The 12,868-nt window shown below is 38.2% G+C and overlaps 2 protein-coding genes across 3 annotated transcripts; both read right to left on the bottom strand.

Annotated features, from left to right (window-relative positions):
• Window positions 1-2,009: 2,009 nt before the first annotated feature.
• Window positions 2,010-3,740, bottom strand: LOC117810318 (telomere repeats-binding bouquet formation protein 2-like). The gene is made up of 7 exons (XM_034680090.1): window positions 3,413-3,740; window positions 3,091-3,172; window positions 2,862-3,001; window positions 2,657-2,718; window positions 2,534-2,571; window positions 2,360-2,439; window positions 2,010-2,253 (listed from the first exon to the last, which is right to left on the bottom strand). The coding sequence occupies exons 1-7, from the start codon at window positions 3,474-3,476 to the stop codon at window positions 2,144-2,146; spliced, it is 576 nt and encodes a 191-aa protein (XP_034535981.1). The 5' UTR covers window positions 3,477-3,740; the 3' UTR covers window positions 2,010-2,143.
• Window positions 3,741-4,715: 975 nt separating this feature from the next.
• Window positions 4,716-12,373, bottom strand: LOC117810312 (extensin-like). Of its 2 annotated transcripts, XM_034680085.1 has the most exons (9): window positions 12,231-12,373; window positions 9,615-10,296; window positions 8,444-8,554; window positions 8,285-8,383; window positions 7,031-7,095; window positions 6,720-6,809; window positions 6,421-6,577; window positions 5,001-5,108; window positions 4,716-4,829 (listed from the first exon to the last, which is right to left on the bottom strand). In XM_034680085.1, the coding sequence occupies exons 2-9, from the start codon at window positions 10,197-10,199 to the stop codon at window positions 4,788-4,790; spliced, it is 1,257 nt and encodes a 418-aa protein (XP_034535976.1). In that variant the 5' UTR covers window positions 10,200-10,296; window positions 12,231-12,373; the 3' UTR covers window positions 4,716-4,787. The 2 variants fall into 2 exon arrangements, with proteins under 2 accessions (XP_034535976.1, XP_034535975.1); XM_034680084.1 differs by having other exon boundaries at window positions 8,285-8,554.
• Between the last annotated feature and the right edge of the window lie 495 nt (window positions 12,374-12,868).

Genomic DNA, 12,868 nt, shown 5'->3' with positions numbered 1-12,868 from the left:
TTATTTTTTGTATTTAGTTGTTTATTTACTTTATAATTAATACGTATTATTAGTTGTTAGATTTATCTAAACTTTTCTTTTTATAACTCATTTAAGTTAGATTTTGGGGTTATATTTTTTTTGCTAGTCATTTGTTTAGTATATTTAGATTTTTTGTATATTTAGTATTTATTTTGTTTGTTTTTGTTAGTTTGGTAATTAAGAACTGTGGGCTCCTGAGGTTATTTAGGTAGGTAGGTGGCAGAATGCCGGCATGCACCTGGGTGGGCCTATGGTTTTTACCAGCGCAAGAGAGGCAGCAGGAGCTGTGATTTTCTGTGTTCCTTTTGTTTGCTTGCTTGGCATCAAAATAAACCATTGGAAACTGCTGAACTTTTGCATGGACATTAGACTTCTTTTGCCTGTGTACATCACATCCCCGTGGTGCATCAGTGACCCTTTGATTAAGTTTAGTTAAAGTTTGAGTTTGATACTTTAATTATTCTTTGAGGTTTTTTTTGACAAATGGCCACTACAGTATCAGAACCCCAAAAAATCCCAATAAACATTTTTTAAATATCATTATTAACTCTATCACTAACCATTTAAATCAATATTTAGTGCAATGGTGTTCTTTAATTCTCACAGATCATGGTTCAATGAGGATAACTCACTCGTTTTTCAGGAAATTAATGTTAAAACTTGTTTTAATGAACATTGGAAAGTGCTTAATATAAATACAATAGTTTTACATGACATGCATTTTTGTTTATTTTATTTTAAATTTTGTAATTATTTTTTTTATGAAGTGATGTTGATAAATTAACACGACACCTCTTCTGGCATGAGGTATACCCATCAGATTCAAGAGACTGTCAACTGTGGAATACTGGCACTCAGAAGACATACAAAACAGTGGATATTCAGGCTAAACTCTGCAAGACCAGAGTCTTATTTCTTATTACAGTTTGTCTCAGTCGCTTTGGTGCATTTCTCAGATCAGAACTGAAATTCTCAAAACTACTTGTTCAATCTTCAAATCATTGCGTCACTCGTGCACATCAAAAAAGCAGTTCCTCATTTCTTTGAACAAGTTGCAAATGCTTTGGTACATCCATGCAAATAATTATGTACAGTTCTCTGCTGTTTCCTACATTATCAATTGCTTATGTAATGTTGATCAAAATGTATTACAATGGGTCTCTGTTGAATAGTCTCACCCAGTTCAATGCATAAGTCTTCACATGCAAAATGGTTGAACATGTTGTCAGAATATGTCAGTCATATATCTGTACATTTCAATTAGACCTTTTTTCTAAATCTGTCCTGAATAGGTAAATTGCTCCCAGGTGAATCTTGACTTTCTCTAACGAAGGGAAATGTGTGAAGCGTTACATCAACCAATGATCAACCAGTTTTCTGACATAGCTCAAAGGTGCAACTCATGAACCATCAACTGGCAAGTATATACAGTACATAGCCAGAGCACAACACAATGTTACAATGTAAAAGCTTAAATGTGAATCTTGTCCAGTCTCTTGCAATCAATCTCCCACATACACTAAGGTGTAACTTACAATTTAATATAACTGTCATCAAAACTTTAGCCATAGTTTACATCAAAACGTCCCTCCAGAGTACACTGTTATATATTGAAAACATGACTAAGCAATTTGACTGTTATCCGTACACAATGACACAAGTACTTGTCATTCTGATGGTACTGACATGTTCATTGACAGATATTTACTTTTGAGAGATGAACTAAGGCTTTTGAGCCAAATACTGGCTTTTGCAGGTAATCCATGGTGTTTTTCTATTTGTATGAATTGTTTTGAGAAATGTACTTACTGTTTTGCAGATGTCGAGGATGGTTCGAGAAATGTACCAAAGCGACTGAGAAAAACTGTAATACATACTGTACATAGTAAGAATAAGATGATCTTACCCACTGGTTTTATTTGGAAGTAGAAGAGGGATAAAGGAATGTGTAGATGCATGTACTTAAAAAAACAGATGAACCACATTACTTGAGTTCATTTTATGTCATTGTTTTTATTTGTAAAAGCTGGTCGGAAATGCAAACATCATAAGCAAACTAGAACTCACCACAACAGTACAACTTTTACTTATTAACATGGAGTTAGCTTTTTTACAAGCTTTTTTATTCAGTGAGTTGTTCACTCAGTTTACAGTTAGAGCACCGGAAACATCCAAGATGATAGTCACGCAGATCACCAGAATACTTTGTCAGTTTGTCCATGGTGATGTATCCTTTAGGGAGTCAACACAGAAAGAGATTATGTTTACCGAGTCAACAGGAAAGAAAAAACGTACTCTACTATTTGTTAAAAGAAGCAATCATTAAGTAATTTTTCACCTGTTAGCTTGTTACTATCTGGATAATGGCTGCATTGAGGGGCTTCACTGTCAGATGAATCTATGTCAGATGGCTCAGAACTACCAAAACAGTAAAAGAGGTGAGTTAGTTTATCAGACAGTTTTCAGCTCATTGTGCTAAAGTTCAGAAATAAGACAATGAAAGTTAAAATACCAGGCATCACTCAGGCAGCTACTGCTCCCAAGGGAACGCTGTAAAATAAATAGAAGTTAAGGTTATTACAGTTATTTACACTATTTCATATACACATCGTGGAAATGTTGTGTCCTCACACACTTGGACTGGCGACGGCTTATCTTCACTTTCCCAAATCAACCTCCCAACCACCTCTCTCACCTCTGCAACGATAACCAGAGGGCCATTGTGTGAGCTACAGGTCATAAAATACTACTTTCCTGTTGTTGTTGGCTTGACCCTTTTAGTTTTGACCCCAAGGTTCTATTTATTTGAAACAAATCAACAAGTATGTATCACTTCTCACCATCCTGCACTGAGGCTGGGGGCAGCACATAATGACCGATACACACAGACTTCACACTGTGGCGCTCCTCACAGACAGACAGAAACAGGCTGTGGAAAACCACCACCTTATTCCAAAGGTAATCCTTGCTCTCAAATATCCTGAAACAAATGGATGGAAACATATTTTAATGAAGAGTTTTAGAGTTTGCAGGATTCTGCATTTAGGATGTGCAGCTTTTCATGCTCACCTCAGAGTATCAGGACTTGAAGCATCCTCACTGAAGAGGTAATCTGCTTTTCTCCAACAAGTAATGGTCCCACCCTCCACAACTACAAGACAATGATGTAAATATGAAATATGAAGAGCCAAAAGCTCCACTTAATAGAGAGAAATTAGGAGGAATGATAGCCAAACATCAGTCTTGTGGCAGCTTCTCTATTATGGTATTAGCTTTATGTGATTACTATAACCCAAAAGATATCAAGTGGAATTAAACATTTTATATAAGTTGATGAAATGATCCGGTGGGATTGCTTGGAAACCCGTAAAACTGAAGATAAGTTACTCACACCAAATGTTTTGCCTTGCCTGAGGCACACTGCTTGAAAACCAGGCAGACTTGTCCCTAAACATGCTGTTAGCTACAGTCCTTGATAGCTTGTCAGCTTGGTTTGCTTTTATCCTGAGTTCAAACCCTTAAAACCTGAGTTGACTTTAACAAGCTAGTTAGTTTCAACCAAAGACTGTAAATAAAACAGTCTATGGTTCATCCACTAGGAAGTGGATTAGAATATTAAGAGGAAAAACTAAACTTCTTTATTTACTATCAGTAGCCTTCTAATCTACAGCTGAGCTTCGGCAGTTTGGCGCTAAATCCGACCTGTTGCATTCACATGCCGCCAAAAACTGTAGGAAATTCGAATTGAATGAAAACAGGACGATTTGATGGATGGATGGATGGATGGATGGGTGGCTGGAGGGAAGGAAGGAAGGATGGATGGATGGATAGATGATGGATGGGTGGCTGGAAGGAAGGAAGGAAGGAAGGAAGGAAGGAAGGAAGGATGGATGGATAGATAGATAGATAGATAGATAGATAGATAGATAGATAGATAGATAGATAGATAGATAGATAGATAGATAGATAGATAGATAGATAGATAGATAGATAGATAACAGATCCAATGGGCATTTGCATACAAAATATTGTAGCTGGGTTGTCATGCTATCATGTCCAGATTATTTTTCTCATATGAAGTTTTTGCGTATCATGCTCTTTTCAGTTTTCTAAAGTGGACTCTCTCTCAGGCATAAAATTATGAATGTATGATTAACTACATGCATGAAGGAATTATGACAGAGAGTGAGTTTACTTGAACTTCACTGAATATACCTCAATAATAATGCAAAGCAGCAAAGATGGAGCTGTTGGACTTATAAACAAAGTGTGTTATATTCTGCATATTTCACAGATGCAGAATATAACACTTTATGCTTAGATATTATAATAATGTGAGTAGTTGTGTGTGTTCGAAGTATTAGTCACATGGACATGTAGTGTTAAAATCTCAAGCCTGAAGCTTCCTCTGACAGCAGTGGGTGGGGTCAGCTCACTGTCCCAGCAGAGCAGGGAGGAGGCGTTAGAGATGATTAGGGTCAGGTGTGGTCCTTTATGTTCCCTTTTCCTCTGAACATGCTGCCACTGCTGTCAGGTTAAGTCGTAAGGGAGCAGAGAAGTTGATAATCGCCCCACAAACTGAGCATGAACTGAAGAGAACCCTGCTAATCCCCCATTTTAATTTGTGGATGCATTAATTGTGTAAGTTCAGTCCTGTTCTTGGCTTTTTAAAACCTCAATTATAAATGAAAATGTTTTGATTTATTTATAATTTATTGTACAGTGATAAAAATGTTTTAAGTAACTGCACTAATTATAGTAGAATGCTACTTTTTTCTCCTCGTCATCCTCTTCTTCTTCTTCTGGCCCTAAACAACAAGAAAAATACAAAACATCATGACTTTGTTCGATGAAGAGCTGACAAGAAACTTGTACAAGTATCAAAAATACATCCAATGTGTGCATTTCTGTCATCTGCTCCAACGTATGTTTGTCAAGCTGTTAAAATGTAGGAATTCATGCCAACTTTGTGTACTCACTTTGTTGTCACTGGTTGACTGCTCATTGCTCAGTTTTGTGAGGTACACTCTCAGAGCTTCGGCCATCGCTTTATAACTTGCACTCTGTTCCTCTGCGAGGGAGTTCCACTGTGAAGAGATGATGACACATGGTCAGAAAGCACACACACACACACACACACACACACACACACACACACACACACACACACACACACACACACACACACACACACACACACACACACACACACACACACACACACACACTCATTTACTGGATGCATTTGCACATCAACAGGCATTAGAGAAGACATACAAATACACAGATTTACATCAATAAGTGCGCAGTATTACAGCTGTGCAAACTCCTACAATAGCCTACATTTGTGTCGTTAAAGCTGCTGTTGGTAGGAATGGTGTAAAACAAGTTACTTTTTTTCTGCTGGGTTTGGAGAAAAGGTCATAATGCCCATCGGTACTCATCGGTAAGTGGAGTAATTTGAGACTATTGCGAAATCTCTGTGTTTTCCAATGTCTTTTTATCAAGCTATGTTATTATTCCCCTCGTTCCCGTTATGATGGACCTATCATAGCTAAGCTCCAGTCCTCTGTCCTGATTGGTTAAGGGGCGGCCCCTACTGCATCCTCCGATTGGTTATGAGTCCGGCACTGTCATGACTGCACACGGCAATATATATGTGTGTGTGCATGATGTGTGGTATGAGCTTGTCCACTGCTGTCTGAGCTCATACCACACATCATGCACACACACATATACACAGAACACACACACACACACACACACACACACACACACACACACACACACACACACACACACACACACACACACACACATTCTTTTATGCCTCTACTTTAGTTTTTTTTTCTTTTCCTTATTCTTCCTTTTCTTCCTTTTTCTCTGCTTTATCTTTATTTATTTAGCCTACCACTTGTTTTATTTTATTTTTTTCTTTACCTCTTTATTTCTCTACTTCCTTATTTCTTTATCTATTTATTTTGGTGCCTTGGTCCACAGTATCCTGTAACCTCTTGAGTCCTCTGCCTCCCTCCTCCTCCTTCCACCACAGATCAACAATGGACAGAAAAGGGTTACAACACCCTGAGCTGTCCCACCAGGCTCAAGAATCACCTTAGCCTTAGCCTGCACACGCCGGTCTGTGTTAGGGGGCTAAGAGGAAATCTGGTTGGGAGGGATAGTGTTGACATTCGAAGTCCCTCTCTCTGAACAGATGTTTACTCTGTGACTACCAACAGCAGCTTTAAATACTCTGCAGTTCAGTTTTCTTGTCGTGGGGCAGATATAGAAAAGCACAAATCCATATGGTGTGTATATAAAATGAAAATGTATAACTTCATCTTATTTTTACAAACTTTCTACAAGTTTGAAACCCTAACAAAGAGCTTACACACTTACCATCTGGCCAAGGTGCGCAACAACTGCTTCCTTCCCTGTCTCTTTGACAGCATCTGGTACATTCATCCTTTGCATTGACATGAAGATCATGATATCATTGGGTGTCTTCATTATGTGCGGCCTGTCATCGTGCTGTTTTTCTTTGCGCTTTCTTTTCCTGTTGGTAAAATAACAGAGAGAGAGAGAGTTAATTTGTCATTGTTCTGCCAAACTGTGAGGAAACAGTCTTTGAATGAAAGAAGCATGAGGATGTTATTCCTGGCTGCAGAAAAAAGAGATACATTTTCACCAACACTTACTTTGAGGATGAGGTGCAGGGAGGAGGAGCAGCAAAAGAGGCCATGTATGGGTAGTCTGCTAGTAGAGCCTGGTACAATGCATGTCCGTCACTACAGAGACAAAAACAAATCATTAGATAGCTGTAGGGTGTGTGTGTGTGTGTGTGTGTGTGTGTGTGTGTGTGTGTGTGTGTGTGTGTGTGTGTGTGTGTGTGTGTGTGTGTGTGTGTGGTTGTGTGTGTGTGTGTGTGTGTGTGTGGTGACGACACTTGCAGGAGATCAGTGGATATGTTCATCATGTGTTTATGTGTGTTTATGTTTGTGCTACTTACTGAACATCATCAGGCGGTGGATTCTGCTTCAAGGCTACAGGGAGGCTAATTGGTGCTCCCTGATACTGGAAATAGAAAATAATAACAGAGGTAATTGGCATTGGTATCAAATGTCCACCAGGTGTCAGCATTTCCACTGAATTAGCTGCATGTGTGGAATGAAGCACTAGCTGATGGTTGCAGAACTGAAGAACATAAATTTATATGTTGGTAAGGTGACCACAATGCAAATCAATGCATCATGCAGCATTTAAAGAGTTAGTGTGTCAAGCACCACAAACTATTTTCACATACATTTTTCTCTAATGGGGCAGTAGCACTGAGATTGAAACACGGCAGCAGCGTATGCCACGTCTATGTCCTGGCATATGCCGGGTCTGGCGGCCTGCCATAGGGGTAGCTGCTATCATATGTCTTTCCTCAGTGTCCGGCCAGTCGGTTTGGGGATTTAAAAGAGAGCCAAGTGACCAGAGTTTGTTGTTTTGGTGTTGGCTATGGCCCACAGTAGCCTGTGGTAAGTGGTAACAATGCACACTGGACCAGTTTGTCTTGTAGCATCAATAAGCAGAACTCTACAATACAATGAATAAGGTCTGCTGCCGCTGGCTTGGGACCGACATGTCGGTATAGAGAGCGTCTGCTGTAACATATTTCAACATCAAAATCATTTTGCTTCAAGATTCCTGAAACATCCACAACGATCATATCGCTATGTAAAGAAATGTTGTGTCATCACAGCAGTTCTGGATAAACATGTTTTATAAAACACATGACACTCAAACTAAAGAAACGACCATTGGTTTGTTTACATCATGGTGTTGAACTTACTGTCAAAAAAGATACAAATGTATTATGTATAATTGAGGCAGAAGGGTCGTAAAGATATTTTAATATCCATCATAGGGGGGAGCATGAGTGGTCCTCTAGTGACAGTCTGAAACCGGCCTTTCTCTTTTGAGACCCCAAACCGACTGGCCGGACACTGAGGAACGACATATGATGGCAGCTACTCCTATGACAGGCCACCAGACCCGGCATATGCCTCGACATAGGCACATCATGGCACCAGCTACGAGTGGCATGCCCCGACATAGACGTGGTATACGCCACTGCCGTGTTTCGACCTCACTGTCACTCTAATGGGGTTTGAGCTAGCACTGATATGTTGTCTTAATGCAAAGTTTCAAAGCCAGTGAACAGAGTAGTAAAGTATAATTTTGTAATTTGATTATGGAGTGTAAACTGGGGTCTTACTGGTTGTGGATAAACAGCAGGTGGATGCATGGTTGCTGGTGCTGGTGCTGGCAACCACACTGGTGCTGGCACCCACGCTGGTGCTGGTGCTGGTGCTGGCGCCCACGCTGCTGCTGGTGATGGTGCTGGCACCCACACTGGTGCTGGTGCCCACACTGATGCTGGTGCTGGCGCCCACACTGGTGCTGGTGCTGGTGCCCACACTGGTGCTGGTGCTAGTTCTGGTTCAGCTGTGCCAAGATCATTTAAATAGGAGTAACTGGGCAGGTACTGTAGCAGAAGAGAAAGAGTGGTTAGGTCACAAAAAATCAACGGTCTGACACATCGATATACATTGCTGGATATCTGCTTTATGAGACTTCTTTTGTGCCAAGACTTTGTTTACTTGATTGTATTCGTGATTCAAAATTGTAACTGGCTTATTGCAAATGTTAACTGTTTACATCAAATTCACATTTTTGATTTAACTAATATTATCATTTCAGAAATTTGGCATGACTGAATTTTCAAAAGTATCTGGAGGGGTGAATTAAATATGATTTGTTCTAAATTTTGAACGTTTACGCAAACATGTTTCCTCGCCCACTAGTTTCCTGGTTTGAACCATAGATTGTATAAAATATGGACGTCGTATCTGTGACGTCACCCATCTGTTTCTGAAGCGCTGTTTTGAGGCCAAACGTCGGTGGGAGCCATATTGCCGCTGTCTAGCGATTGTGACATAAAGAGGCAGAGTTTGAGCCTCCTGGCCCACAGCTACAGTGTTCTCGCTTGTCAGTCAAGTCAGCTGTGGCTCTCATTGGAAGACTCGTAATCTCAATATCTTCGAAATTGCCTCTTTAGAAAAAATACTCATCCCCCGTACAGTATGTGCCGATCGAGAAATGAGCTATCCAGACTACACTGGTCTTTTGTACCAGGCTGTAAACATGTTTATTTCTGCTGTAAAGATCGGCTTTTTTGAAATGGTGTGCATGTGGTTTCCGGTACTTCCGGAGCCAGCCTCAAGCAGATCCTTGATGAACTGCAGTTTTAGCACTTCCGTATTGGACTCATATTTTTAGACCGGAAGTTGCCGCTTGGTTTGAACCTGATCCTTAAACATCTCATCTGACTGAGTATGATAATGCTGACTTTTCATACAGTCATATGCATAAGCATGATATTCTCAAAGAAGGATGCAAAACCTGGATAGTGTGTTAACATGCCAGAATCCTTAATTGACACACAAGATATTCAGGTTTATTAAAACCAGGACCAGAGCTTCTTTTGATCTTTGAAACCAGGAAATTATGTTTTTATGCACACAAACTTTAACTCATTATCTTACCTGCTCTAGGTTGAACTTGTTGTTGTCCTGCCACAGGATCTCCTCTAAAAAGGGACTGTATACTGGGCTCTGTTGGTCATAAAACTTGAGAGCATCTTCAAGTGTTGTGAACTCCTCCAACTGATCATCCTGACTTTGTGCTGGCTGAGGGGGGGCGTAACTCTGAAAACCAGCCAGGAAAGTTGAAGATGGAGGTGGAGTCAAATTGTGAGGTGGAGAATATTCTGGTTTGTATGATGGAATTAACTCAAATGCCTCCTTGCATGACTCCATGATGTCCTCTGCACTCATTATCTTAAGCTCTGAGTCGGGATTGGCCGCCGGGCTTTGCAGGTCAAAGAACTGGAGACTATCTTCGGTCAATGTGAAGTTCTCAAACTTTCCATCCTGACTTGCTGCTGGCTGACAGGGAGCATTAAGCTCAAAACCAGCAAGGGAAGTTGAAGGTAGATGTGGAGTTGAAGTGGGAGGTGGAGAGTTGACTACATCGTCCCACATATTGGCGATGTTGTATTCCAGAGGGGGAAACAGCTCTCCCCACACCAGCCCTTCAACATGTTGGTCTAACGCTGCTCTCTGATCCATGTTTGGAGACAGAGATGGTGTTGCTTGAGTGTTGTCTGTTGTTTCTGAACACCAGAAGAAAGACTGGCTCTGATGTCTGCTCGTTGTTACAGGAGTCCTGTTAAACACATAGAGAGAAAGCTATTAGGACACACTTCTGAGTAACATCACATGTCGTTACATATATTTGACAGCTAGAGTTATTTTGGGGATACAAGTTTCACACACATAATAAATGCTGTGTAAAGAAATGCTTTATCATGAATTTAAATGTTTAACATTAAGTTGTAATAGTTTGCCTCCCCTGACAACCAACACCTTCATATGTTGTAAATCACTTTGAAAACAAGTCAATTTGGTAACTGAAGGCAAAAAAATTATCTTTTTATACCCTATAACGCCAAGCGTATCATATTTGAAACATCAGTTTTTGAGACCTCTACATCATCAGTGTGATATATATATTTTTTAAAACTGATGTATACAATCAGATACATGCAGTGCAGGGATAATCCAACAGGTGTGAGTAATTCATGCACCAGAAGGCCGTCACTTGAGACATCCAAAATGGCAGATGTTGATCAGAGACCCGCTCGAGGTTTTTCAGGGATACTTTTGCTAATTTTGAAAAAGTTTGGATGAAAAAAACTTTCTAATTGTTACTGAAACTTCAACAGGAAAAGTTACTGGATTGATGCAATGTAAAACTAATTATATTTCACAAATTAATTTATAGTAAAATCGTGTTGAAAATGTGTGTATCAAAATTGATACAGCAGGTATATAAGGCAATTTCTTTGGAGCTCTGTCAATCATCATTTTATTCATTTTCATACATTATGCATATCATAAAGAAATCTAGTCTTTTTATAATTTAAGAACACATTTAAATGACATAATTAGATATATTTAGAGTAGAAATTGAGATATTTACAATGTATATTGTATTTTTATATATGCAACCTGCCGTATAAGGATTATTGATGACTAGTTGAATGTAGCCATGGCTCCCTAGTAAATAATTGTTGTTTGCTCATTGAATTCCACTAACATTGAACAATTCAGAGAAGAAATACTGCAAAGCAATATATATATTTTTTTTTTTGCTTTGCAGTAGATACAAAATAGGTATGACGGTGTCATGCAAAATGGAAAAAATAATTTCTAGGTTTGAAACTACTTTGGGGGAAATTTGAAGGAAACTCTGAGTTTTTTAGGCTAAAAATTGTGTTTGTATATGTTTAGTGTTTTTTTTAATAATACAATTTGAGCAAAAAAATTGTACTAAAATGCTTGTTGTATCAAATATGATACAAATTAAAACTCATATATGAAAATTGGTATTTAATTTATTTTTTGTATAATTTGTCAGAAGGTCCAATAAACACTCAATTTTCAAATAATTAGAATTTTCTGGCAATTATTTGGTTCAGGCTTTACAGGGTTAAGTCAGTAATAAACCATTGAATGTTGTTTCACTCAAGCATCAATGTCTTATTAATAAATGTTAATTGTATGTAATATTTAAGTGGTTAATTCACTTTAAATGTTGTATTTCTGTACTAAGCTTTAGTATTTCTATTTTCTACAACTGCTTTTTTTAATAACTTTGATTAAGAGATATATATTTACCATTTTCTAACTGTACTATCTTAATTGTATCTCTCTTGTCACAAGTTAGTTTGCAGATTAATTTCCTTCTGAAACATGAATTATAACAAAACCAAATGTCTCAAGAGTTGATTCCCAGAGTTTTTATTTGAAAAACATTATCTGGAAATACTTTTTAACTGTGAGTTGAGTAAAACAGATTAATTTACTTGATTGATTTTAACATTTTTGATTTACTTCTGTTACTTAGGCTCATGTGATTCATCTTCTGCTGCTGTTTTATAAATACACTATCACTTTACTCTAGAGAAAATATTCAGCTAACATAAACTGTCATTTTAAAGTAATCTCTGCTGGATTCAGCTTGAGATATTTTCTCTGATACTGCTCGTTAAAGTCTGAGAAGAGATCAGTTTAAAATTTACCTGTTCAGATACTTACTTTACTCGTCACTGAGGATAGAGTAGACAAGTTTGGCTGAAATATTCTTCAGATTTTGGATTCGTTCATTGTTTTCAAGGTTTTTCGCTCTCAGTAGGGACTGTGGCTCTCTGGCTGAAGTCTTGAGAATGTTATTCTCTGGTTAAAATTCTAATTTGAAAACAAACACTCTAGTTTTATTGGTCGCATACAAAATTTAAAATAATACAATGCAAAGAGAAATGTGTTTAGTGACTATCCACCCAAGTAAATATACATACATTTATGTATACAAAATAGATTTCGAAATACAAAATAATCCTGGTACAATAAAAAAGACACAATTAAAATATGAAACATAAAATGTAGAGTAGAGAAAAAAAAAAGTGTAGCCTACTTTGTATATTATGATTTAAGTGCTATGGTGGAGACAACATATATAAAGTTTATATATGAGTAAATTTACTAGTGTACAGTACATCTTTTTGAGAACACTTTCTCTATACCTGTACTCTACCTTTGCATCTTTAATGTAGAATATTACTCCACTGCATCTCAGGGGAAACTTCTTTATCATTACTTATTGCTATCTAGCATGAATACAAGCATGTTAAACATGTATTAATGCCTAATACTACATGAACTAGTACTACAACTAC

This window comes from Notolabrus celidotus, chromosome 3, assembly GCF_009762535.1.
Source record: "Notolabrus celidotus isolate fNotCel1 chromosome 3, fNotCel1.pri, whole genome shotgun sequence".
Taxonomy (NCBI): Eukaryota; Metazoa; Chordata; class Actinopteri; order Labriformes; family Labridae; genus Notolabrus; species Notolabrus celidotus.
This window is presented reverse-complemented; position numbering and strand designations above follow the sequence as displayed.

Coding starts and splice junctions, on each gene's coding strand:
- LOC117810318 (XM_034680090.1), bottom strand. CDS start 3,476: ATGTTTAGGGACAAGTCTGCCTGGTTTTCAAGCAGTGTGCCTCAGGCA. Junction 3,173..3,412: donor GGCAAGGCAAAACATTTGGT/GTGAGTAACTTA, acceptor ATTGTCTTGTAG/TTGTGGAGGGTGGGACCATT. Junction 3,002..3,090: donor TCAAGTCCTGATACTCTGAG/GTGAGCATGAAA, acceptor CATTTGTTTCAG/GATATTTGAGAGCAAGGATT.
- LOC117810312 (XM_034680084.1), bottom strand. CDS start 10,199: ATGGATCAGAGAGCAGCGTTAGACCAACATGTTGAAGGGCTGGTGTGG. Junction 7,096..8,284: donor CTGCTGTTTATCCACAACCA/GTAAGACCCCAG, acceptor TTCTATTTCCAG/TATCAGGGAGCACCAATTAG. Junction 6,810..7,030: donor CCACCGCCTGATGATGTTCA/GTAAGTAGCACA, acceptor TTGTCTCTGTAG/TGACGGACATGCATTGTACC.